The sequence below is a fragment of the Eptesicus fuscus genome, chromosome 20 (genome assembly GCF_027574615.1).
Source record: "Eptesicus fuscus isolate TK198812 chromosome 20, DD_ASM_mEF_20220401, whole genome shotgun sequence".
Lineage (NCBI taxonomy): Eukaryota > Metazoa > Chordata > Mammalia > Chiroptera > Vespertilionidae > Eptesicus > Eptesicus fuscus.
In genome coordinates, this window is record NC_072492.1 from 14,269,962 (window position 1) to 14,295,138 (window position 25,177).

Genomic DNA, 25,177 nt, shown 5'->3' on the forward strand with positions numbered 1-25,177 from the left:
ACTCTCTAGGTTGAGGGGTTATGGGTAAGGATATATAGACTAATAAGATGGTCCATGTGTATAATTGAACCCGAATGATGGGTACATGGTAGGTCATTTTACTATTCTACTTTTCTACTGAAAATTTGGTAAGTTTTACAAAAGGTCAGTCCAGCCAGCATGGCCCAGTGGTTGAACGTCGACCTGTGAACCAGGAGGTCACGTTTCGATTCCCAGTCAGGGTGCGTGCCCAGGTCGTGGGCTCGATCCCTGGTGTGGGGTGTGCAGGAGGCAGCCGATTGATGATTCTCTCTCATCATTGATGTTTCTTTTTCTTTTTTCTTTTTAAATATATTTTATTGATTTTTTACAGAGAGGGAGGGAAAGGGATAGAGAGTCAGAAACATCGATGGGAGAGAAACATCTATCAGCTGCCTCCTGCACACCTCCTACTGGGGATGTGCCCGCAACCAAGGTACATGCCCTTGACTGGAATCGAACTTGGGACCTTTCAGTCTGCAGGCGGATGCTCTATCCACTGAGCCAAACCAGTTAGGGCATTATTGATGTTTCTATCTCTCACTCCCTCTCCTTTCCTCTCTGAAATCAATAAAAAAAATTTAAAAAAATATTTTAAAAAAAGGTCACATGTTGATGCTTTGGTCTTTCTAAATTATATAAAATTCAAGTATGCATTACCTAAATGAGTTCTTGGAATTGTTAAATTTTTTCTTGAGCTGGTTAAGACTAGGTGAACTTTCTGGTGATGGTATTTATAATTTGAACTAGAGGCCCGGTGCACGAAATTCGTGCACAGGGGGGGGGGGGTTTGGTCTCTCAGCCCGGCCTGCACTCTCTCCAATCCAGGACATGCCTCTTGCAATCCAGGACCGCTGGCTCCTAACTGCTCACCTGCTGGCCTGCCTGATCGCCCCTAACCGCCTCTGCTTGCCTGCCTGATAGCCCCTAACCACCTCTGCCTGCTGGTCTGATCACCCCTAACTGCTCCCTGCCAGCCTGATCGCCCCTACTGCCCTCCCCTGCTGGCCTGGTCACCCCTAACCACCTCTGCCTCAACCCCTGCCACCATGGCTTTGTCCAGAAGGACATCTGGATGGATGTCCAGAAGATGTCCGGTCTAATTAGCATATTACCCTTCTATTAGTATAGATAATCTGTGAAACTTCATGCCTCATTTTTGCAAATGTAGGGTTACTCTAATTTGCCATCAATTCATGATTGTCTAGTGCTATACATTTTGCCAGGGTGTACCCAAAGCTATAGTATAAAATATGGTGTAAACATCCTGGAACTAGTAAGTTTCCCTGAAAATTGAATATTGAATTAAACATGATTATATATTATAGAGTTAAAATGAGCATTTTGCCTTTATCTTTAAGAAAAATTATATTTGAAAGAAATTTATATTTGGGATTATTTATGGTTCTCTCTAGTTATTGGAGTATTTTGTTTTGCCAACTTCCTAGTTTATTCATGTGCCTTGTGGTTAGATTAAGGATTTTTTTTTTAATACTGGGATTAAAATAACTACTGAGACCCATTTCTTTTAATTTAACCATTAGCTTTATTACTAGGGCAAGATGTATTGACAGCCTTTTTCATATTATTGATTGGCTTTCTGGGTTGAAGATTCTTTGTGGTATAAACTGTATGTTGTTGTGTGGTCAGTGTTAATGGCAATAACTATACTATTTTAAAAAATATATTTTTACTAGAGGCCTGGTGCATGAAATTCATGCACAGGGTGTGTGTCCCTCAGCCCAGCCTGCACCCTCTCCAATCTAGGACCTCTCGAGGGATGTCCAACGGGCAGTCAGACATCCCTCTCATAATCAAGGACTGCTGGCTTCCAACTGCTCGCGTGCCTGCCTGCCTGATTGTCCCTAACCACTTCTGCCTGCCAGCCTGATCACCCCCTAACCACTCCCCTGCCAGCCTGATCGACACTTAACTGCTCCCCTCCTGGCCCGGTCACCCCTAACTGTCCTCCCCTGCAGGCCTGGTTGCCCCAACTGCCCTCCCCTGCAGGCCTGGTCCTGCAGGGGAGGGCAGTGGTGGCCATCTTGTGTCCATAAACGGGCAGTCTGACATCCCTCAAGGGGTCCCAGATTGGAGAGGGTGCAGGCTGGGCTGAGGAATACCCCCTCCCCCCGTGCATGAATTTCGTGCACCGGGCCTCTAGTATAGGATTGATTTCAGAGAGAAAGGGAGAGGGAGAGAGAGAAACATCAGTGATGATAGAGAATCATTGATTGGCTGCCTCCTGCATGCCCCATACTGGGCATGTTGCCCTGATTGGAAATCGAATCACGACCTCCTGGTTCATAGATTGATACACCAGCTGGGCAATAACTGTACTCTTTATTGCTTGTTTTCTTGTTTTACTATTTATCCCTCATATTATAGTGCCTTACTATTCAGAATAACTTTGTCTCTGCCTTCAATAAGTGAAAGATTCAGTGCTGTTTTAGAAACCTTCTAGAGCACCAACGTATTTGTTTTCTTCAGTTCTTTCCTTTGGCGAATAGCCATTGCTGTTTTTTTCCAGAGGCATCCCTGGAGTTTTAGTCTCCCGAGTTTATATCTGTTGCAACTGAAGATAAATTTACCAGTAATATATGTATATATTTTTTCCTTTCTGGAAAAAAGGTTTGAAGAAGAGTATAATGAAACCCCTCATCCTCTTATATAGGAAAAGAGTGGTTGCCCTTGTTTTAGTTTTACAGCTTTTAACAATAGGCTCATGTAAAGATGATCCTACATAGCACTTGCAATTTAAAGTGCTGACAGATCAAGTTTAATTCTATAGTCTTAAGAAATATTTGAGTGCCTACTTTTTAAGCATAGTAGTGCTTAGATATTTTAAAGAACAGAACATAAAAATCTTGCCGAAACCGGTTTGGCTCAGTGGATAGAGCTTCGGTCTGCGGACTGAAAGGTCCCAGGTTCGATTCCGGTCAAAGGCATGTACATTGGTTGCGGGCACATCTCCGGTAGGAGGTGTGCAGGAGGCAGCTGGTCGATGTTTCTTTCTCATAGATGTTTCTAACTCTCTATCCCTCTCCCTTCCTCTCTGTAAAAAATCAATAAAATATATTTTAAAAAAATCTTGCTGGCACAGAGTTTATATATTTAGTGTGGGAAGACAGATAATAAGCTAGATAATTAGGTTTAACATATGGTGTATTAGTGTGATAAGTGCACCAGAGAGAAAATAAAATGGGGAACTGAAATGAAAAGTTGGGTGGAACATTGATGTCTGGGGGAAAAGCTTTCCAGACAGAGGCAATAATAAGTACAAAGGCTCTGAGGTGGGAGAAGGGGCCTAGTTTGTCAGTGAAACAGCAAGGTGGCAATGTGGTCCTTATAGGTAAGGACTTTCTTTTACTCTGAGATAAACTATTAAAATTTTTTCAGCATAGGTGTGACATGGTCTGATTTAAAGTTTAACAGGACTCTTTGGGTTATGATGCTGAGAATATAGACTGCATAGAGAAAAGGCCGAAATAAATAGAGTGGTTATAAGACTTTAGCAATGCCAGATGAAATATTGGCTTGGACTAGGATGGTGGCAGTGGAAATGATAAATGGTTGAATTCTTGGATATATTTGCTAAATAGAGTTGTCAGGATTTACTGATGAACAAGATTTTTTTGGGTAGTGGAGTGTGTGAAAGAAAATGAATCTAGGACGCCTTCAAGGTTTTTGGCCTGTGTAACTGAAAGGATGAAGTTGGCATTAACTGATATGGAAGAGACTGCAGGATGAGGAGAAAAAATTACCAGGTGCTAGGTTTTGAATATACTAATTTTGAATTGCTTATTGGACATTGAAGTAAGAAGTCAGACAGGCAGCTTACCATATATAATAAGGTATTCAGTGATGAAGAGGTTTGGCTTAGAGTCATAAACTGGGAGATTGTTAGTTTATAGATTGTACGTAAGCCATGAGGCTAAGTGCAATCAGTAAGAGAAGAGGATTAAGGACTAAGTCTTTGGGCATACCAGCATGAAGAAGTCAGAGAATTACATGGAAGCATGGAACAGAGTACAGAATTTTGGAGGGAAGATGGGTGGGGGTGTGGGGGGGTGGGAGGTAATCAATCATGAACATTGTATGCATATATGCATGGGCCCATAGATACAGACAATTGGGTGGTGACCGTCTGGAGCAGAGGAGGGGGTGGGGACGGGACACACAGGGTGGAGGGGGTCAATGCGGGGGGAAGGGAACATATGTAATACTTTCAACAATAAAGAATTATTAAAATAAATAGGTTAAATTGTTGTTCATGAATATTTTGGACATTTGTATTTACTCCTTTTGCAGATGTTGGGATTTAATCTTATTGATTTGTGAGTGGCCTTTCCTTACTTGGGGATTAACTCTGTCATACATGCAAACGTTTTCCCCTCAGCTTTGTCCTTTGGGTTCCTCTTTCTCACCCTTTTCAGTCTTTGAGAAACTTAAAGGTTCAGTCTTTTCATTTGCAGCTTCTAGGTTTTGTATATGATTTAAGACTTTTACTAAACCAATATTATAAAGATCTTCCCATCATATGCTTCACATTTTCTTTCTTTACTTTTATGGGTTTGTTTTCTACATTTAAAAATTTTACCATTTGCACTTTTTTTTTAATTGTAAGGAATTAGGTAGAAATTGGCTTTGTTTTCTCTAATGAGCTAATTGTCTTAACACCATTTTTTACTAATCCATTCTTCCCACCTGATTTGAAATGCAATCAAATTCATTACATACCAAATTTCTCTGTGTATTTTGGTTAGTTTCTGTTCTCTAGATCTCCAAGTCCACTCTTAGGACAAATTATACTAGGTGGATTATTGTAATTTTAGAAAGATATTTTCATTTATATATATCTTATTTTTATTAATTATGAGCAAAGAGATTAAAAAAATCATTTCTAACAGCTGCCCTTCTCACTTGTAAAGTCCAATATCAAAAATTTTGAGATTTTGATTTTAAAAAAGTCACTTTTTTTTTTTTCTGGAAGTTTTTGGGATTTGGTGTTTTGAAATTTTATTTTGATGTATGTTAGTGTGAACCTTTCCATTAATGTCTTAGGCATTTTGAAGGTCCTATTATAAATTTAAGTGTAGTTCTGGGAAAATTGTGTGTGAGATGTCCATCCCCTTTTCTGGTTATTATCTTATCTCTTTCTGGAACTTAGACTTGTTGGGACATTAGACTTGTTGATCAGTGTGGAAAGCTTAAAGTGAGCAGTGGGAAGAGAAGTAGGAGATGAAGTCAGACAGCTAAAGGGAAAGGTAGGCCCAGGTCCTGTTGGGACTTGTGAGCCATTATAAAGACTTCCACTCTAAGGTGGAGAGCCAAGGAGGGTTTTCAGCAGAGGAGATACATGATCTGACTTATTTTATAGGATTACGTTTTAAAATGAAAACTGCAACTCTCAGCCTTACTGAATAAGAGGAGATTACTGCTATTTGAAGATGTAGTTAGAATAATAGTTAGAATGCACTTTTTAGTAGCTAGAAAAATTTGTCCCTGAATACTTAAAATTCAAATGGTACAATAGATGTGCTTTTAAAATAAAACTTAAAATATTTTTCTTTTTGTGTATTTTAGGTAAATTTTTAACGCAATGGTTTACTTTTGAATAGCTTGTTTTAATTTACTGTATTTTTATTAGTATTTATGTGTAAGGAAGCTGTTAATTTGTTTAATTTTGTTTAATTGGTTGCTTAGTTCTAGATTTTCATTGGGTTTTTTGGCTTTCCTAGCTATAAAGTAATTATTTTCAAATCTCTTATTTAAATATATTTTAAACCTGAGTACGATGCTTGATTTTTCTTAAAAGTGTTTAATGTTTTATTGTTATTTATTACTGTTGATAGTTTATTTAACTATTAATGGTGTTACATGCTTTCATTTTTCTTTTTATTTCAAGGAACATTAGTTTTGTGATTGTTCATCTTCATTTTCTCTCTTCCACAATAGTTTTCTTAGCAGGCTTCCTTGTTTTGTCCTGTTAGTGGACTTCAATGGGGCTACTTCTGGTTTTCACATTACTGGCTTAATATATTACCTGTGTATATAAAATCTTTAACAAATATACACATATATACAGCTTAATGTATATTATGTAGTGTCTTAAAAAATACTCGTTCTATATCCACCTCTTTTATTGGAATTCTCTCTCTCTCTTTTTTTAATCCTTACCCGAGGATGTTTCTCCATTGATTTTAGAGAGAGTGGAAGAGAGAGGGAAAGACAGAGAGACACATCGATGTGAGAGAAACAACACATTGATTGGTTGCCTCCTTTGGGCACCCTGACCAGGGCCCGGGCCTGGGAGGAGCCTGCAGCCGAGGTACATGCCCTTGACTGGAATCGAACCTGGGATCCTTTGGTCCGAAGGCTGACACTCTATCCAATGAGCAAAACTGGCTAGGGCTGGAATTCTCTTTCCTTTTAAGACTGGCATTTTATAAAATATTTTCAACAATAAAAATGAATGCCTTTTCTCTTTAGACTTTAATATGATGTTAGCTCAAAAGATTGAGCCTCTCTTGAATTTGTGGAGAAGTGACACCTTTTAAATTTATTATTGGATTATATTTACTAATATTTTAATTTAGGAAGGTCCCATAGCATAGAGGTTAAATGCCTCATCTCTGGAGCCACATTGTGTATTGCCTTCAAACCCTAACCTTTGTTATCTAACTTCTCTGTGTCTGTTTGCTCAACTGTAAAATGGAGATAAGTTGTTCTCAGCACATAGGCAGGGAGTGGTAAAAAGTCAGTAGAAACTGGCATTAATGTTGTGATGTACAAATTGTTAAAATACTTGATCCTTTCTTGGCTATGAGCCTTCTTCCATGTGATCTAGCCCCTAAAAGGATAATATGTGGCATAAAAAGAGGGCCTTTAGGACTATGCTCCAACGTAATATAGCTCTGGCATCCTTCAGATGGGGTTGGTGACTACTCTATACCCGCTGTTAAATATTTGGACCCTCAAGCTTGTCAGATTGTTTTGAGAGTAAATGAGTTGATGTTATGTATCTTGTCTATCTAGACCAGTGTCTGGAATATATATATTAAGTACATTTAATAGTGTTTGTTACTATTTAGAATTTTTTCAAGATTTTTCTCTGTGATTGGCCTAATAAAATGTAGGACATTTTCTTTTCTGGATATAGTTTAATAAAATTTTTAATAAAGGAATTACCTTTTGAAATTACCTTTTGAATTTACTATGAAAATGCCTGGGACTGTTATTTGGAGTGGTTGGGAGATAACACTTTGACAATTTATTCAATTCTTTGGAGGTTATCTAGGGGTTTGTTTTCTAGTCTATTTGATTCCACTTGATAATTTGCATTTCCTAGAAAACCATCCATTTTATCTGCATTTTTAAATTTAGTAGCTTAAAATTTCCTGGGAACTTACTTCATACTTATTTTGGTTTCCTCTGCATTTTCTCAGTTTTTAGTTCTAATATTATGTAAAATTTTTTTAGTCTAGTTAATGGTTTATCTGTTTATTTTTTTCCTTCCTTTCAAAATGCAACTCCTGTGTTTTAGAATTAAATGTATTAGCTTCTGCTTTCTAGTATATTAACTCGAGAATTTCTTAAATTCCTTTATTCTGATTTTCAAAGTATTTTATTTTCTAATCTTGAGTTGAATGCTTAATAAATTTAATTTCAATTCTTGATCCATTGATGTATTTAGGCTGTGGATCTTCCACTGAGTATAGCTTTATTTGTGTACTAAAGGCTTTTTATATAGGTAGCTTTTATAATTGTTATTTACTAGATAGTCTATATTAATTTTGGTTTTCATCTTTGAATGGAGAAAGTTTAGGGTGAGATAGTATGTAAGTGGTCAAGTCTCCTCCACTAAGGAGAGTAGCTTAATTGTTTTATTGTCAGATTATGGTCTCTATTATTTCTACTTTTTTTGAATTTTGAGGTATTATAGTGTAAATAGATAAGTTTTTTAAAAAAATGTATTTTATTGATTTTTTACAGAGAAGGGAGAGGGATAGAGAGTTAGAAACATTTATCAGCTGCCTCCTGCACGCCCCCTACTGGGGATGTGCCCGCAACCAAGGTACATGCCCTTGACTGGAATAAAACCTGGGACCCTTCAGTCCGCAGGCTGATGCTGTATCCACTGAGCCAAACTCTTTAGGGCAGTGGTTGGCAAACTCATTAGTCAACAGAACCAAATATCAACAGTACAACGATTGAAATTTCTTTTGAGAGCCGAAAACCGACTTCTGCACATGGGCCATGAAGTTTCAATCGCACTGTACGCGCGCACGTGGTATTTTGTGGAAGAGCCACACTCAAGGAGCCAAAGAGCCGCATGTGGCTCGCGAGCCATGGTTTGCCGACCACTGGGTTAGGGCATAGATGATAAGTTTTATAAATGTTCCATAAGTATTTCATCCCATTCCTTCATATATTCAGCCATTTGTTTTGTTTGATCTTTCAGGATTGAAATGGTGATTACCTTCTATATTTATTTTTGTCCAGATTTCCTTAAAGTTTTGATTCCAAATATATATTTGTAGGTTTTGGTGTATATAGTTTTATAAACATTATATCTTCTTTATAGATTATAATCATGATCATTTAAAAATGTGACCCTCCCCCCCTTCTTTTTTGGCCACCTTTAGTGTTTACTTTGAATGCAACTGGTTTTAAAGGAGTGTTTATTCTTGACTGGTATGCTTTTGTCTAATATTTTACTTTTAACCCCTCAGTCTTTGTTTTAGGTTTGTCTCATGTAGACCCCATGTAGTTGGATATAAAGATTAGTCTTTTTGACCCAATCTGAGCTACTTTTAATAATTTAAAATAATGTGGCCTGGCCAGTGTGGCTCAGTGGTTGAGTGTCGAACTATGAACCAGGAGGTCACAGTTCAGTCCAAGCACATGCCCGGTTGCAGGTTCCATCCCCAGTGTGTGTGTGTGTGTGTGTGTGTGTGTGTGTGTGGGGAGGGTGTGTCCTGGAGACGGCCAATCGATGAATTCTCTCTCATCCTTGATGTTTCTATCTCTCTCTCCCTCGCCCTTTCTCTCTGAAAACAATAAAAATATATATTAAAAAATAATTTATATATTGTTGTATGTTTGGTTTTTTCTTCTGTAATACTCTTATTTTCATCCTATCTTTTTGCTTGGTTTTCTTATTTTTTTTCCCCTTTAAACTACATGATTTATTTGTGTTTCCTTTCATTTTAGAAGTTATATACTATATGTCATTATGTCTAAGGTACCATTGATTGTAAGATGCCTCTTTATATTGATAGCCACTAATATGGTTAAGTACTGTCAAAGAAATTGTAATATGCATGCTGATTTTAGATACCAAAAAATGAAGAAAAAAAAACTATCTTAGAAGAGATGAAATATGGTAGTTTGTTTATAGGCCTGTGGCCATTATTATAAAGCTTTAATTTCAAAATATTTAATCGATTATGTTTATCAAATAGATTTTTCTGTTTGAGGAGTAGTTATTTGCTGTATTCTCAGGGTTCTTGTATGTTTAAAAATGTCTGTCAGTGGTTTTCACAAGTGAAATGATATTTTGGTTGGTTATAGAATTTTTAGTTACATTATCTTCCCCTTAGTAATTAGTAGACATTATTCCATTATCTTCTGGCATCTAGGGTTACTCTAGAGTCTGGGGCGAGCCTGACTTTGTTTTTCCCTTTGTAGGTGACCTACTTCTGCCTGGGTATTGGTAGAATTCTTTCTTTATCCTTGAAGTTCAGTAACTTCATCAGGATATATCTCGGTCTTGGTGTGATTCTCTATTACATTTTCCTGTTACATGGTAAGCTGTTTCAATCTGTGATTTAGGAGTATTTTCTTATATATCTTTTAATATGTTTTCATTTTTGTTCTCATCTCAAGGAATGTCAGTTTTATGGTTTTTTATCTTCATTTCTTTCATTTTTTAAATTTTTCTAGATGCTTCTTCCTTTGTTCTTTTCAGCTGTGTTCTGTGTAATTTTCTTGAGATTATCTTTCATTTCCTAAATTTGTTTTCATCAGTATCAGGTCTACTACTTCTTTTATACTATGTAGTTTTCATTTTGCCAGTGGCTTCAGTACTTCATTCAGTTTTGTTTATTTATGTCTGAGCTGCCCTTTCAATTTGTCTTGTTTATTTCCCTCTTTTTTTGCCCCCCTAAGACCTTTCCTTCTTATGGTCAAAACAGTAAAACATCATTGTTTTTGAGAAGGTGGGTAAAACCAGTTGCAAAGCAGCTAATATTGAAATTTATTCTCCAAGAACATAAAACAAGTGATAAGTAAAATTGTTTTATCAAGTCATGCTATATTAATGGCATGAAATGTGGAAAAGCCATTATTCACTTGCAGAGTAAAAGACATTTCTTTTTTGCAGTTGGATACGCTTTTTTGTGTACAGTAGACATCTGTTTTAGCCAAGTGTGCCTTTTGAATTCTCTTTCTGTTTGATTATTTATTTAGAGAGAAACATTGATTTGTTCCACTTATTTATGCATTCATTGGTTGATTCTTGTATGTGCCTTGATTGAGGATGGAACCTGCAACCTTGGTGTATCGAGATGATGTTCTAACCAACTGAGCTACCTGGCCAGGCGTCATGTGTGCTTTTTGTATGAGAGAGGTGTTCAAGGACTTTCCCCCTGTTAATTGTTGAAATCTATTGAAGATATTTTTTCATTCAACGAGTTGTAATGTAGACTAGAAAATAATTCATTGAAATCATGACTGACAGGCTCTGTTATTCATGTGTGCCACAATAAAAGACCTATTATGTGACTTTCACCTGAATTCTAATTTGCTCTTTGATTTATTCTGAAGGAATGAAGGTGATCAACAGTGTGCCTCCTTGATCTCCAGGGTTGAAGGAAATAGTGAAAATTGTGAATGTGTGCCAGTTGTGGTTACTGAAAATAAGACTTTCACTGTGATTTATAAAAAAAAGTAAAAGACTTCTACACTTTAAAGAATCTTAGCTGTTTAAGGAATGTTACTATTGATAATGTTACTGTTGATGTTAACCAAGGTTATTTTAATTATTTCAGTAGATTTGCACATTCACTATGGCATAGTTATGTCAGTATATTCAGTATTGTGAATGACCTTACTTGATTACTCCAGAGAATAATTCTTAGCTTATCCTTATAATTCAAATTACCAGAATTTCTTTTAAAAATATCTTTATTGATTTTAGAGAGGAAGGGAGAGAGAGAGAAACATCAATGATGAGAGAGAATCATGATTAGCTACCTCCTGCGCACACACCCACACACACACACACACACACACACACACCCCACCTTTAGAGGTACAACCTAGGCACGTGCCCTGAGTGGGAATCGAACCGACCTCCTGGTTCATAGGTTGACACTCAAACACTGAACCACAATGGCTGGGCCAGAATTTCTTAATGACTCCAAACTGTTGTGCTTGACTGCCAATTGTTTAGCATCTTCCTAAGATGATATATATTTTTAGACTATTCTATTAATTCAGCAGATACTTACTGAGGGCATACTACATGCCAGGGACTTTAACAGGTGCTAGGGCTAACTCAGTAAACAAACAAAAATCCATGAACTTTTAGGGCATGCATTCCAGTGGAGGTGGGGGAGATAAACAAAATTAATAGAAAGCTTTAGAGTGCTAAAGGAAGTAAAACAGGGAATAAAATAGTGTTTAAGAGTAATAGAGAGTAAGGGTATGAAATAGGAAGTTTGGAAGAGTGTGGGGATTATAATTTAAAGCAGGGTGACATTTGAATAATTGAGAGGCCTTGAAGTGGGGACATACTCAAATGTTGGAAGAAGATGAAGGAGAGCAATTATAGCTGAAGCCAAGTGAATGAGGTAGGAAGTGAAAGGTTGAAAGATATGCTAGTTAATTCTGATGGAACTTTTGGGCCATCATACAAGCTATTACCCTAAGTGAAAGTAGTGACATGATCCTAATTCACATTTTTACAGGATCGCTCTGACTGCTGGGCTGAGAATAAATACAATAAGAGAGATTTTACATAGTACCCTAGTACTCACATTTAAGTAAACATTTATAACTGAAAAGAAAGCACCAATGTTTTTATTTTACTTTTTATTTTTATTATGAAAAAGAAATGCTCTTTATGTTCCACTAGGTCTATTTCATGACTGCACAACTTACACTTGAAAAACATTGCTAAATGAAACACAGCCTCAGCCTTAGTGGGAAGGAAGTAAAACGTAGGGTATTGTGTATTAAAGGAAAATGAACAAGGTATAAAATTAAAAGGAATAAAAATTGAAAATCAATATTATATATACATTTAGCTTAAACAATCAAGTAATCAAATAACAGTTATACAAAAGGCCTAATAATGACTAGACTGACTCCCCAGAGGCAACTAATTGAAAAAAACCTTTTTGGTTCAAATTTCCTGGGGCTTAAACCCCATGTTTCTAAATAATATGCTTATAGTGTTGTTGTTTTTTTGATTTATCAACTTTAGACATTCTCTGTTGACTTCTTGCTATGACAGATGTTTTCAGTCCCACTTCTTACTACTGACCATCCTCGTACGACGGTCACTGAACTGGTGCCTCTCTGGGGTTCTGCCCAGAAGATTAGCCTTCCTCCTTCGCTGCCGCCCCCTATGTGAGTATTCTGCTCTTCTGCTCCCTCCACTCTTGCTTAATCAGTTCACATCCTTCCATTTGTTTTTTCATCTTTCAGAACTGTGAACGATCTAACCTAGCCTCCTAATATTTTAAATTAAAAAGTTATTTTAAAACTTCTTTAGAAAATGTATTTAATTAAGTTATTAGGAAGGAAAGGAAGTCAACACATGTGCTCATACTGACACCTTGAACTGGAAGATAGAAGTTTAGACCAAAGTGGTTTTTTTTAAAGTATGTATGTGTAATGTGTTTCTAAAAAAGAATTAGATATATTTACAATATTTTATCTTTTAAAAACATTGTAAATATTTTCCCATGTCATTAAATACTCTTTCAAACTTTTAAAAATAGATGTATAGCATTATTTCATATGCTGGTATTGTACTATTCTCTAAATTTTGACTTTCAGGTTGTTGTTTTTTTGAATTACAAATAATTATAAATTTTTTAAAATATAGCTAATGCTTCTGTGTTAACTATGGTCATCATAGTTAACTATGGTCATCATGTTGTGTTTTATATCCCCAGTACTTATTAAATTTTTACCTTATTGATATTGTTAATAAATATCACCAATTGCCTCTAAAATGTGCCAATTTATATTTCCACTATCATTTCATTAAAAACTAAAATGCCACTTTTTACCGTGTTCTTAATACTCTCAGGGACTTCTAAAAACGTTTGATTCTGCTAGGTAAAGGAATATAAATTTATTTTTAAAATTTTCAAGAAAGTTGAACACTTCTTGACAGTTTTGAATTGTTTACATGTGAGCTGGTTGTATTAAAGATTTGTAAGAGCAGTTTTTTGCCTTTTAATTAAAAAAATTTTTAAAAAAATATATTGTTATTGATTTCAGAGAGGAAGGGAGAGGGAGAGAGAGAGAGAGAGATAGAAACATCAAAGATATGAGAGAATCATTGATTGGCTGCCTCCTGCATGCCCCACACTAGGGATTGAGCCCACAACCCAGACTTATGCCCCGACCCGGAATTGAACCATGACCTCCTGGTTCATAGGTCAACACTCAACCACTGAACCATGCTGATTGGGGCTGCCTTTTAATTTTTTAATGGTATTTTGACATATGGACACATTTTTTAGTTGTCCAGTTAATTAGGCTTTCTTAAGTTTTCTTTCTTTTTGACACTTAGAATGTTTCCTATTCCTAAAATGAGCTAAGATCATAAAAAATTTTAAAATAGCTTTGAAATGGATGGGGCGGGGTGAAACTTTTGACAACAGTTTCTTCAAAAATAATTTGCCTGTGGCTTTGTTGAGAAACTCCCATCAGGATAATTTAGATTTTGGAGTGATGCTATCTCTAAATAGGATAAATTGCTTTTTACAATAGAGATATTAGATTGTTAGACACTTCATAAAAGTACTTTATAATGTGTAAAGCTTTTTAAATAAATGAGATGTTGTTAGTACTGGTAACTCATTGCTCTGGATGATCTGGCTGGCTAAACTAATCTTTCCACTCAAAAGGCATGATACTTAAGTTTTCTTTTAATGAGTCAATGGAGTGTCACTATGGAATGGATCATTATTTGGCATAATTCCGTTAGGAACTTATACTTATATTGGTGATAGTTTAGTTCTTTTTTTTTGGGAAAACGAACTCATTTAATTTTAGACTAAGAGAACATGACTGACATTTTAAATTATAAGTAGCAGCATGTTATAAAAATGTTTTAAAAAATAACCTTTTTAAAAACCCTAAATGGAATCATAGTAAAGAAAAAAAGTTATATGGGGAGGAGAGAAATTGGTTTATGAATTGGCTGCTAAAGATAGAACAGTATTATATTGAAGGGATGCCTATTTTCTGTGGTGGTTGAAATCCTTAACCATTATAAAAATGTTTTGAGTTTTCAATGTATTTAATCTTTAAACTATAGAAATAAACTTATATTTATGAGAAGTTGGTTAATTGGGGAGAGAGAAATATCAGTCTTATTTCATCTGAACATAATTACTTAGGGTTTTGCTTGTATTTTTTTTCCAACCTTTTTAATATACATTTGTTTACATATTTTGTAATCATCTGTATGTTACTCTACTTGGTAATATAAACTTTTTTCATTTTGCTACACTGTTGTCTTCATTGTCATTTTTAATTAAACACAAGAGCCCATCAAGTGGCAGTCATATAAGATCTCATTTACTCTTTTTTTAAAATTAATTATTTATTATGTCTAAAGGTTTATATATGTCTCCTTTTCCCCCGATTGACACCCCCCCCCAATTACTCTTGAGAAAGGTTAAAATTTTAATTTTTTTGTGTAGGTGTTTAGGTTTCCTTTAGAAAATTTAGTAAATATATAAATTTCAGAGTTGCTTTATGAATTCTTGGTACCTCAGGGAGATAAGTTATTCTATAGCAGGAGGCTACACATTAGTAGGGATGGGGAACATCTGGCCCAAGTGCTGTACAAGGCCTGGGAAATCATTTGGTCTGGGCCTGCCAACTTACTAGGTGTGAGCTAATCAAATGTTTGACCATATATAGCAGGCTAATTTTTAAGTTGATCATTTTGTATGGTTTGAAAATGATGTTATAAAGATCCAAATGGCTCTTGGCAGAAAAAAGGTTCCCCACCCTTGATGTAGAGGAAAGAAACTGGAAGCAAAGAAGTGAGTATGCCTGCATCCTTTTTTTAAAAAAATCTTTATTGTTGAAAGTATTACATATGTCCTCCTTTTTTGACCCCCTCCAGCCTACCCCTGCCCCTCTGCCCCAGGCCCTTACTATCCCACTGTCTACGTCCATGGGTTATGCATATAGACAGCATCCTTTTTGTTTCACCATCTTCACCTCTCTCTAGTAGTCAGGGTGCAAGGCAGTGAATTCAGACCAAAATCTTAGGCTTTATTGTATCTCTTGTTAATTCTCTTGATATTTATTATGTTCATTAAACTACCCAATACACGAAGGAGCTTTTTCTTATGCATAAGGTCCTAAAGTGCTTTTATGAAAAATTTAGTATGTCAGTATTTTGAAGAGCATAATTGCAACTGTAGATTTACTTCAACCCTTTGCACTCGCTTGCTTTTTTCTCGAGCTGCTACCGATGCTAACCGTGTCAAGTCACACTCGACATCCGAGTGCAAAAGATTAAAAATTAATTTGTGAAAAGTACTTCTAGTATTTTTTTTTTTTTTTAAGATCAAGACTAACATAGGGGATGTAAAGCACAGCATTGGGAATATCTATATATATAAAAGCCAAAGTGACTTTTATGACTGGTCGACCAGTCACTATGACGCACACTGACCACATGAGCTGCCCCGTGGTGGTCAGTGCGTCCCTATAGCGGGAGTGCTGCTCAGCCAGAAGCCGGACTCACGGCTGGCAAGTGCAGCTGTGGCAGCAGGAGCCTCTCCTGCCTCTGCGGCAGTGCTACAGAGCGGTGGCGGCAGGTGCAGCGGGGCCTGGATGAGCAGTAGAGGAGCTGTGCCTGCCGCTGGCTGGGGCTCTTCCCAGCCACCTGCTGCTTTGGCACTGCTACATCACCCGAGGGGGTCCCAGATTGTGAGAGAGCGCAGGACAGGCTGAGGAACCCCATCTGTGCTCTGGGCCTCTAGTAGTCAATAATCTATCCTCCTATCTAATAAAGAGGGAATATGCTAATTAACCCTCATGCTGTTGCAAAGATGGTGGCGCCCACAGACAATAAGGAGGGAATATGCTAATTGACTGACATGCCCTCAAAGATGGTGGCACCCACAGCCACAAGAAGGTGGCACCTAGTCCCCTCAGCCCCGCCAGGACGGCAGGCACAGCAAGGCCAGGCCCGCCCCTGCCTCTGGAATCCCCCATTCGTCTCAGCCCCCCAGCCGCTCAGGGCCATCCCAAAGTGCAGGCAAGCCTTGGATGGCGGCTGTCCAGCCCCCCAGGGCCGGCCCAAGGCGCAGGCAAGCCTCGGATGGCGGCTGCCCAGCTGCCCAAGGCCGGCCGAGGCTTGTGTTGCCAGCAGTGGCAGCAGCAGAGGTGTAATGGGGCCTTCCCCTGATTGCCGGGTCGCCTCCCGTCCCTGAGGGCTCCTGAACTGTGAGAGGGGGCAGGCTGGGCTGAGGGACTGCCCTCCAGTGCATGAATTTTCATGCACCGGGCCTCTAGTCCTATATAATAATGAGGTAATATGCAAATTAACCACCACTCCAACACACAAGATGGCCACCCCCATGTGGACACAAGATGGCAGCCACAAGATGGCTGGCAGGGGAGGGCAGTTAGGGGCAACCAGGCCTGCAGGGGAAGGCAGTTGGGGGGGACCAGGCCTGCAGGGGAGGGCAGTTAGGAGGGACAAGGCCTGCAGGGGAGGTCAGTTGGGGGCAACCGGGCTGGCAAGGAAGGGCAGTTAGGGGTGTCCAGGCCGGCAGGTTTAGGGCAGTTAGGGGCAATCAGGCCGGCAAGGGAGCAGTTAGGTGTCGATCAGGCTAGCAGGGGAGTGGTTAGGGGGTGATCAGGCTGGCAGGCAGAAGCAGTTAGGGGAAATCAGGCAGGCAGGCAGGTGAGTGGTTGGGAGCCAGCAGTCCTGGATTGTGAGAGGGATGTCCGACATCCCTTGAGGGGTCCCAGATTGGAGAGGGTGCAAGCTGGGCTGAGGGACACTCCCCCACCCCCATGCATGAATTTTGTGCACTGGACCTCTAGTATATACACTGAGTTGCCAGATTATTATCATCTCTGAATGTATAGTAATCTGGTCACTCAGTGTATATCCTATATCATAAAAGGCTAATATGCAAATTGTCCCCTCGACCAGGAGTTCGACCAGACCAACAGGCCGGCCGGCCAAATGCCCATGTCCCCTCCCCCAGGCCAGGCTGGCCGGACTCCACCCATGCACGAATTCATGCACCGGGCCTCTAATACACACACACACACACACACACACACACACACACACCACACATACACACACACACACACACACACACACACACACTGAGTGGCCAGATTATTATGCATTCAGAAATCATAATAATCTGGTCACTCAGTGTATATAAAAGGCTAATATGCAAAGTTTCCCCTTGGGAGTTCGACCAGGAGACTGGGAGTTTGATTGCTTGCTATGACGTGTGTTGATCACCAGGGGGCCCCGGCCAGAAGCCAGAAGGCACCGATTGGCCCTGATTGCTGGCCAGGCCTAGGGACCCAACCTGTGCACTAATTTTGTGCACCGGGCCTCTAGTGCTATAATAACTGTATGGTGCTAGGTGGGTACTTGAATTTTTAGGAGGATCACTTTTTAAATTATTTAGTTGTCCAACCACTATGCTGTGTACATGAAACTAATATAAAATAATGTGGAATATCAATTGTAATTTAAAAATAAAATTAAAAGAAAAAGACTAATTTATCTTCATGTTCTGGTTCTCAGCTGGGAGAACCAGGCTAGTCATTATTTTCCTAGTCTAGGCTTGAGTTCCCATTCTGTAAAAATTATGGCTTACAATTGGTGGGATTTGCTACCCCTTCTAAACCTGGGAAGTTTGGTAATCCATTTGGAGTTGTTTTTTATTTTTTATTTATTTATTTAAAAAATATATATTTTATTGATTTTTTACAGAGAGGAAGAGAGAGAGATAGAGAGTTAGAAATATTGATGAGAGAGAAACACCGATCAGCTGCCTCCTGCATACCCCCTACTGGGGATGTGCCCGCAACCAAGGTACATGCCCTTGACCGGAATCGAACCCGGGATCCTTCAGTCCGCAGGCTGACACTCTATCCACTGAGCCAAACTGGTTTTGGCTGGAGTTGTTTTTTAATTTGTGTCTTCTAACAATGTGAATACGAGTATTGACTTAGTTGTGCCTCACACATACTAAAGTGTATCTTTTTTTTTTTTTTTAAATATATTTTATTGATTTTTTACAGAGAGGAAGAGAGAGGGATAGAGAGTTAGAAACATCGATGAGAGAGAAACATCGATCAGCTGCCTCCTGCACACCCCCTACCGGGGATGTGCCCGCAACCAAGGTACATGCCCTTGACCGGAATTGAACCTGGGACCCTTGAGTCCGCAGGCCGACACTCTATCCACTGAGCCAAACCGGTTTCGGCTAAAGTGTATCTTTAATCTAGAAGAAATTCTTAATCTCGGAGAAGGTCTACAGAAAACAAAGGAGAAAAGATTCCCACATAGGAACAGAAGGTCAGATTTGTTTTCAACTGTCACTTACATTAAGGTAGCGATAGCAAATGTCTCATCATGTATTTGGCTGTAGTCGCTGCTGAGTATTGTATTGAGACATTCTGAGTTCCATGATTGTTTATTAATGGTGCCTTCATTGGGTGTGGGTGACATCAAAGGTTTGAGAGTGATTAAGAGCAGTGGTACCCTCAGTTTGTACTTCAGGATCTGTCACCAAAGAAGGTAGGAAGATGCTTGGCTTCCATTTGACAACAAGCTCCACATTTGTCTTAAATTGTATATTGGACTTTTTTTTTCCCTGTGATAAAATACACATAACATAATATTTACTATTTTAACAATTTTTAAGTGTATAGCTCAGTGGCATTAAATACATTCACATTGTTTTGCAACCATCACCATTATCTATTTACTAGAGGCCTGGTGCACGGATTCGGGTCCCTCAGCTTGGCATATGTCCTCTTGCAATCCTGGACCCCTCAGGGGATGTAGTAGTGCGCAAAGCAACTGGTGGCCGGGGAGCAGCTCGAGCCCAGGCTGGGCACCGGGCTGCTCCCGCTCATCTCGGCCCTGCTTTGCCTGCCACTGCCACTGCTTGGTAGCGCACTGCTGTGGAGGCAGGAGAGGCTTGCGTCGCTACAGCGGCGCTTGCCAACTGTGAGCCTGGCATCTGGTGCCTGTCAGTCAGCTGAGTGGTGCTTCCACTGTGGGAGCACACTGACCACCAGGGGCAGCTCCTGCGTTGAGTGTCTGACCTCTGGTGGTCAGTGCGCATCATAGTGACCTGTCAAACTGTCTTTCGGTCACTTAGGCTTTTATATATATAGATAGAACCTTTTTGATCATCTCACACTGAAACTTGTTAGACAATTATTTCCTATTCCTCTTTTCCCACCCCCTAGTAACCACCATTCTACTTTCTGTCTCTATGACTTTGATGACTCTAGGGAGCTCATGTAAGAATCATATAATATTTGTCCTTTTTGTGCCTGGATTATTTCACTTAACGTAGGTTTATCCATGTTGTAGCATGTATCAGAGTTTCTTTTTTAAGGCTGAATAATATTCCATTGCATGTATAATACTATATATTTACCCATTCATCTGTCAATGAATACTTGGATTACTCCCGCATTATTTGGATATTGTGAATAATGTTGCTATGAACGTGGGTGTACAAATACCTGTCTGAGTCCCAGATTTTAAAAAGTAGAATTGCTAGATCATATGGTAAATCCATTTTTAATTATTTTTTTTAATTTAAATTCTTTATTGTTTAAAGTTTACACGAGTCTTCTTTTTCCCCCATTGACCTCTTCCCGGCTGCTCTCACCCCCAGATAAGGCCCCCCCCCCCCCCCCCCCCCCCCCGCTACTGTCTGTGTCCATTGGTTATGCTCATATGCATGCATACAAATCCTTTGGTTGATCTCTAACCCACTCACCCCCTGCCTTCCCTCATTGGTTGGACAGTTTGTTCGATGCTTCGATGTTTCTGGTTCTATTTTTGTTCACCAGTTTATGTTGTTCATTATATTCCACAAATGAGTGAGATCATGTGATATTTATCTTTCTCTGACTGGCTTATTTCGCTTAGCATAATACTCTCTAGTTCCATTCATGCTGTTGCAAATGGTAAGAATTCCTTCTTTTTTACAGCAGTGTAGTATTCCATTGTGTAGATGTACCACAGTTTTCTAATCCACTCATCTGCTGATGGGCACTTAGCTATTGCAAATGCATATATCCCTTTTGATTGGTGTTTCTGTTTTTTTGGGATATATTCCTAGAAGTGGGATTACTGGGTGAAATGGAAGTTCCATTTTTAATTTTTTGAGGAAACGCTATACTGTTTTCCACAGTGGCTGCATCAGTTTGCATTCCCACCAGCAGTGCAAGAGGGTTCCTTTTTCTCCGCATCCTCTCCAGCACTTGTCGTTTGTTGATTTGTTGATGATAGCCATTCTGACAGGTGTGAGATGGTACCTCATTGTTGTTTTGATTTGCATCTCTCGGATGAGTAGTGACTTTGAGCATGTTTTCATATGTCTCTTGGCCTTCTGTATGTCCTCTTTCGGAAAGTGTCTATTTAGGTCCTTTGCCCACCATTTTTAATTTTTTAAAATGTGCTCTGGGCCTCTAGTAGTCATTAAATTGCTATATTGTCTTTGGTAGTGGCTGCACCACTTAACATTCCCATTAGTAATGCATAATGGCTCCAATTTCTCTATATCATTGTCAACACTTATTTAGCTTTGTTTTATTTTTAATTAAAAATAATCGCTATTCTAATGGGTGTGTGAAGTGGTATCGTAGTTTTGATTTGCCTTTCCCTAATGAATAGTGATGCTGAGCATCTTTTCATGTGTTTGTTTGGCCACCTGTATATCTTTGGAAAAATGTCCATTGAAATCCTTTGCCCATTTCTGAATAAACCCCCCCGCCCCCTAAGATTATGAGATTTGTATATTCTGGACATTAATCCTGTATCACATCTGGGATTTGCAGATTTTCCCCATTCTGTAGGTTGCCTTTGATGCATAAGTTTTTAATTTTGATGAAGTCTAATTTAACTTTTTTTTTTCTTACGTTGCCTGTGTATTGGTATCATATCCAAGAAATCACTGCCAAATGTAATTTTACAAACTTTCCCCCTATGTTCTAAGCATTTTATAGTTTTAGCTCTTAAATGTAGGTCTTGGATCCATTTCAATTTATTTTTACATATGGTGTGAAGTAAGAATCCAACTTCATTTCTTTTTTTTTAATGTGGATATCTAGTTTTCTCAGTATCATTTGTTGAAAAAAGACTGTCCTTTCCCCAATGAATGGTCTTGGCACCCTTGGTGAAAATCATTTGACCATGTATGCAAGGGTTTATTTTTGGGCCTTTATTCTATTCCATTGGCTTATATGTCTGTTTTTGTGCCAGCACTACACTGTTTTGATTATTGTGTCTTTGCAGTAAGCTTTGAAACCAGAAGGCGTGAGCCTGCCAACTTTGTTCTTTTCTTCTCAAGATTGTTTTGGCTATTCAGAGTCCTTTGAGATTCCATATGACTATTAGGATGGTTGTTTTTTTTTCCTCCTTCAAAAACATTTATGAGATAAAAAAAGATTCTTACTATTTCTTTTATGGGTTGTATTTTTAAAAAATTGATTTTGGAGATGGAGAGAGAGAGAGTGAGAAACACTGATTGGCAGCCTCCTACAGCACACCCTGACCTGGTATTGAGCCTGCAACCTGGGCATGTACCTTTACCAGGAATCAAACCTGCGACCTTTTGGTGTTCGGGACAATGCTCAACCTACTGAGCCACACTGGCCAGGGGGCCATTTATGAGATTTTAATAGGGATTTTATCGAATCTGTAGATTGTTTTTGGTAGTTTTTATATGTTTAAAGTAAGGAAAAAAGTATTTAAAAGTTTCTCTTTAAAATTTATTATTTTCAAGTTTTTTTTCCCCAGCGTTTGTCTTTTTTACTCTTATGCTCTATGTTCACACATACAGAATAATTTGTGTGTGTGTGTGTGTGTGTGTGTGTGTGTGTGTGTGATACATGTAGTATAAAACATGTGCAGTTTAAAGAATTATTTAATGACAGTATAACCACTACCCAGGTGAAGAAATAGTTGTATTAAGTTTTTTGTTTTTATTATTATTATTATTTGGTAGTTTTTAAAATCCTTTATTGTTGAAAGTTTTACATGTGTCTCCTTTTTCCCCCATTGACCTCTGTCCATCTGCTCCTGCCCCGGAGCACATGCCCCCACCCACTATTGTCAGTGTCCATTGGTCATGCTCATATGCATGGATACAAGTCCTGATTGGCTGGTGGGCGTGGCTTAGGCATAGCGAAGGTGCAGTCAATTTGCATATTACTCTATCATTAGGTAAGATACTAGAGGCCCGGTGCATGAATTCGTGCACCAGTGGGGTCCGTCGGCCTGGTCTGCAGGATTGGGCTGAAATCGGCTCTCTGACATCCCCCGAGGGGTCCCAGGTTGCAAGAGGGCACAGGCCAGGCCGAGAGACCCCACCATGGGGCCAGGGAGGAACGTGGGAGGTTGGCCAGCCAGGGAGAGACAGTGGGAGGTCTTCAGGGCATGTCTGGCCTGTCTCACTTAGTCCTGATCGGCTGGACCCCAGCAGCAAGTTAACCTACCAGTCGGAGTGTCTGCTCCCTGGTGGTCAGTGCATGTCATAGTGACTGGTCGACTGCCTGTCCTCTGGTGGTCAGTGCACATCATAGCGACTGGTCGACTGTCTGCTCCCCGGTGGTCAGTGCACGTTATCGTGAGTGGTTGAGCAGCCTTAGCATATCACTAGCATATTATGCTTTGATTGGTTGAACAGACGACCAGACATTTAGCATATTAGGCTTTTATTATATAGGATATATAGATATGAACCCAAAGCCAAGATTCAGTGCTGTAGTGAAAAGAAGCAGCACATTTAGAGTTTGATGGCCTGCTTTCAAATCTGAGATCTACCTTTCAAATCTCAGGAAAAAGGTGGATTATTATTATTTTTTAAAATGTATTTTATTGATTTTTTTTTTTACAGAGAAGAAGGTAGAGGGAGAGAGAGTTAGAAACATCGATGAGAGAGAAACATCAATCAGCCGCCTCCTGCACACCCCCCACTGGGGATGTGCCCGCAACCAAGGTACATGCCCTTGACCGGAATCGAACCTGGGACCCTTGAGTCTATAGGCTGACTCTCTATCCACTGAGCCAAACCGGTTAGGGCAAGGTGGATTATTTAATAGAATTCCCTGGAATAACTGGCTGGTCATATTGGGGATAGATGGATTGGGAGTTAGATTTAATATCTTTATGTTTGCATAAATTATGAAGGGGTTGTGATAGTTGTTGAGTGCTTATAATGTGCCAAGTACTAGGTCAGACACTGTACATGCATGAATGTATTCCTCAAAAAGATATTATGAAATAGATGGTTATCTTCATTTTACAGATGAGTAACCTTACTATGGCCAAACATTTGGTCAGTACTTGAAATAAAAAAAAGGTAAGATGGCCAAAACCGGTTCGGCTCAGTGGATAGAGCATCGGTCTGCGAACTGAAAGGTCCCAGGTTTGATTCCGGTCAAGGGCATGTACATTGGTTGCGGGCACATCCCCGGTAGGGGTTGTGCAGGAGGCAGCTGGTTGATGTTTCTCTCTCATCGATGTTTCTAACTCTCTATCCCTCTCCCATCCTCTCTGTAAAAAATCAATAAAATATATTTTAAAAAAAAGATAAGATGATTAAAAGAAACCAATCAATAATATTTTAGTCTGGACACTTGAGGGAATAAGCCTTTACTAAACATGACAAACCAGAGCCATCAAGAAATAATATTGGTTTGTTGTTGTCTTAACTTATATTAAAAATGAAAAATTTAAAGACCAAAATCAAGAACATTTTAAAACAAAAATGACAGTTACAAAGAGCTGTAATGCATAAAAAGTTCACCCAAATCAACAAGAAAAAGCTGAATCACTTCATGTAAAAATGGGCAAAAAATATGAATAGGTAATTCATATAGGAAATATAAATTGTCATTGGTCAGTGGGAAAGGATAATACCCAGTGTTAACAAGGCTGAAGGGAAATAAGTACTGACAGTGTTTCTGGGAATATAAATGAAAATAAACTTTTCATGGATGATATGCATGTTCCTTTGATTCATAATTCATCTTTAGGAGTTTAGATTCTAGGGTTTACTTCTGCAAATGTACAAAAAAATACAAACATGTTTTATGAAAGTATTTATAATTGGAAAAAAAAAGTAGGGGGAGGAACCAAGTATCTAATTATCATGCCATACTTAAGTGACCATAAGATATAAAATGATATATAGTAAAACCTCAATATAACAGACTAATTTGGGCTAGGGAGTATGTACATTAAAGCCAAAAGTCCATTATATAACAACAAAGTAGGTTTTTCTAATGCGAATCCTAAAAAATTGACAAATTAGTTTACCTATTTCTATTTATGAAGACATGCTTGTGTTATTAAAGTTAAGTATGTATGAAACGTTTAACTTCACTTTAATTTTAAATTTATACTGAATAGGCTTAGTAAATGAGTACATTCACTGATCACCACAAGTAAACAGATGCACACGGCTTGGGCGTGGCTTAGTGCTCCTGGGAACATCTACAGAAAGTCATGCCACTGGGCAACAGAACCAATTACTGCATGCAGTGCAGTGTGATCACATGCTAATCATTTCTGGAACATTGCTTATGCATGGAGACTCTTGGTTTAAATATGTAGACTATAGCCTGGCTGGCATGGCTCAGTGGTTGAGTGTCA

General features: G+C 38.7%; 1 protein-coding gene across 9 annotated transcripts in view; it reads left to right on the forward strand.

Annotated features, from left to right (window-relative positions):
- Positions 1-25,177, forward strand: part of UBE2G1 (ubiquitin conjugating enzyme E2 G1) — a 105,136-nt gene that overhangs the window by 30,620 nt on the left and 49,339 nt on the right. For 2 of the 9 annotated variants that reach the window (XM_054709028.1, XM_028133009.2), the window contains exons 2-3: positions 12,512-12,657; positions 15,250-15,320. The exons of 6 other annotated variants lie outside the window; for them this stretch is intronic. In XM_054709028.1, coding sequence (XP_054565003.1) covers positions 12,542-12,657; positions 15,250-15,320 — 187 coding nt within the window. In that variant the 5' untranslated portion in view covers positions 12,512-12,541. The remainder of the gene's footprint in view (positions 1-12,511; positions 12,658-15,249; positions 15,321-25,177) is intronic. One more of the 9 variants, XM_054709029.1, reaches the window with a different exon arrangement.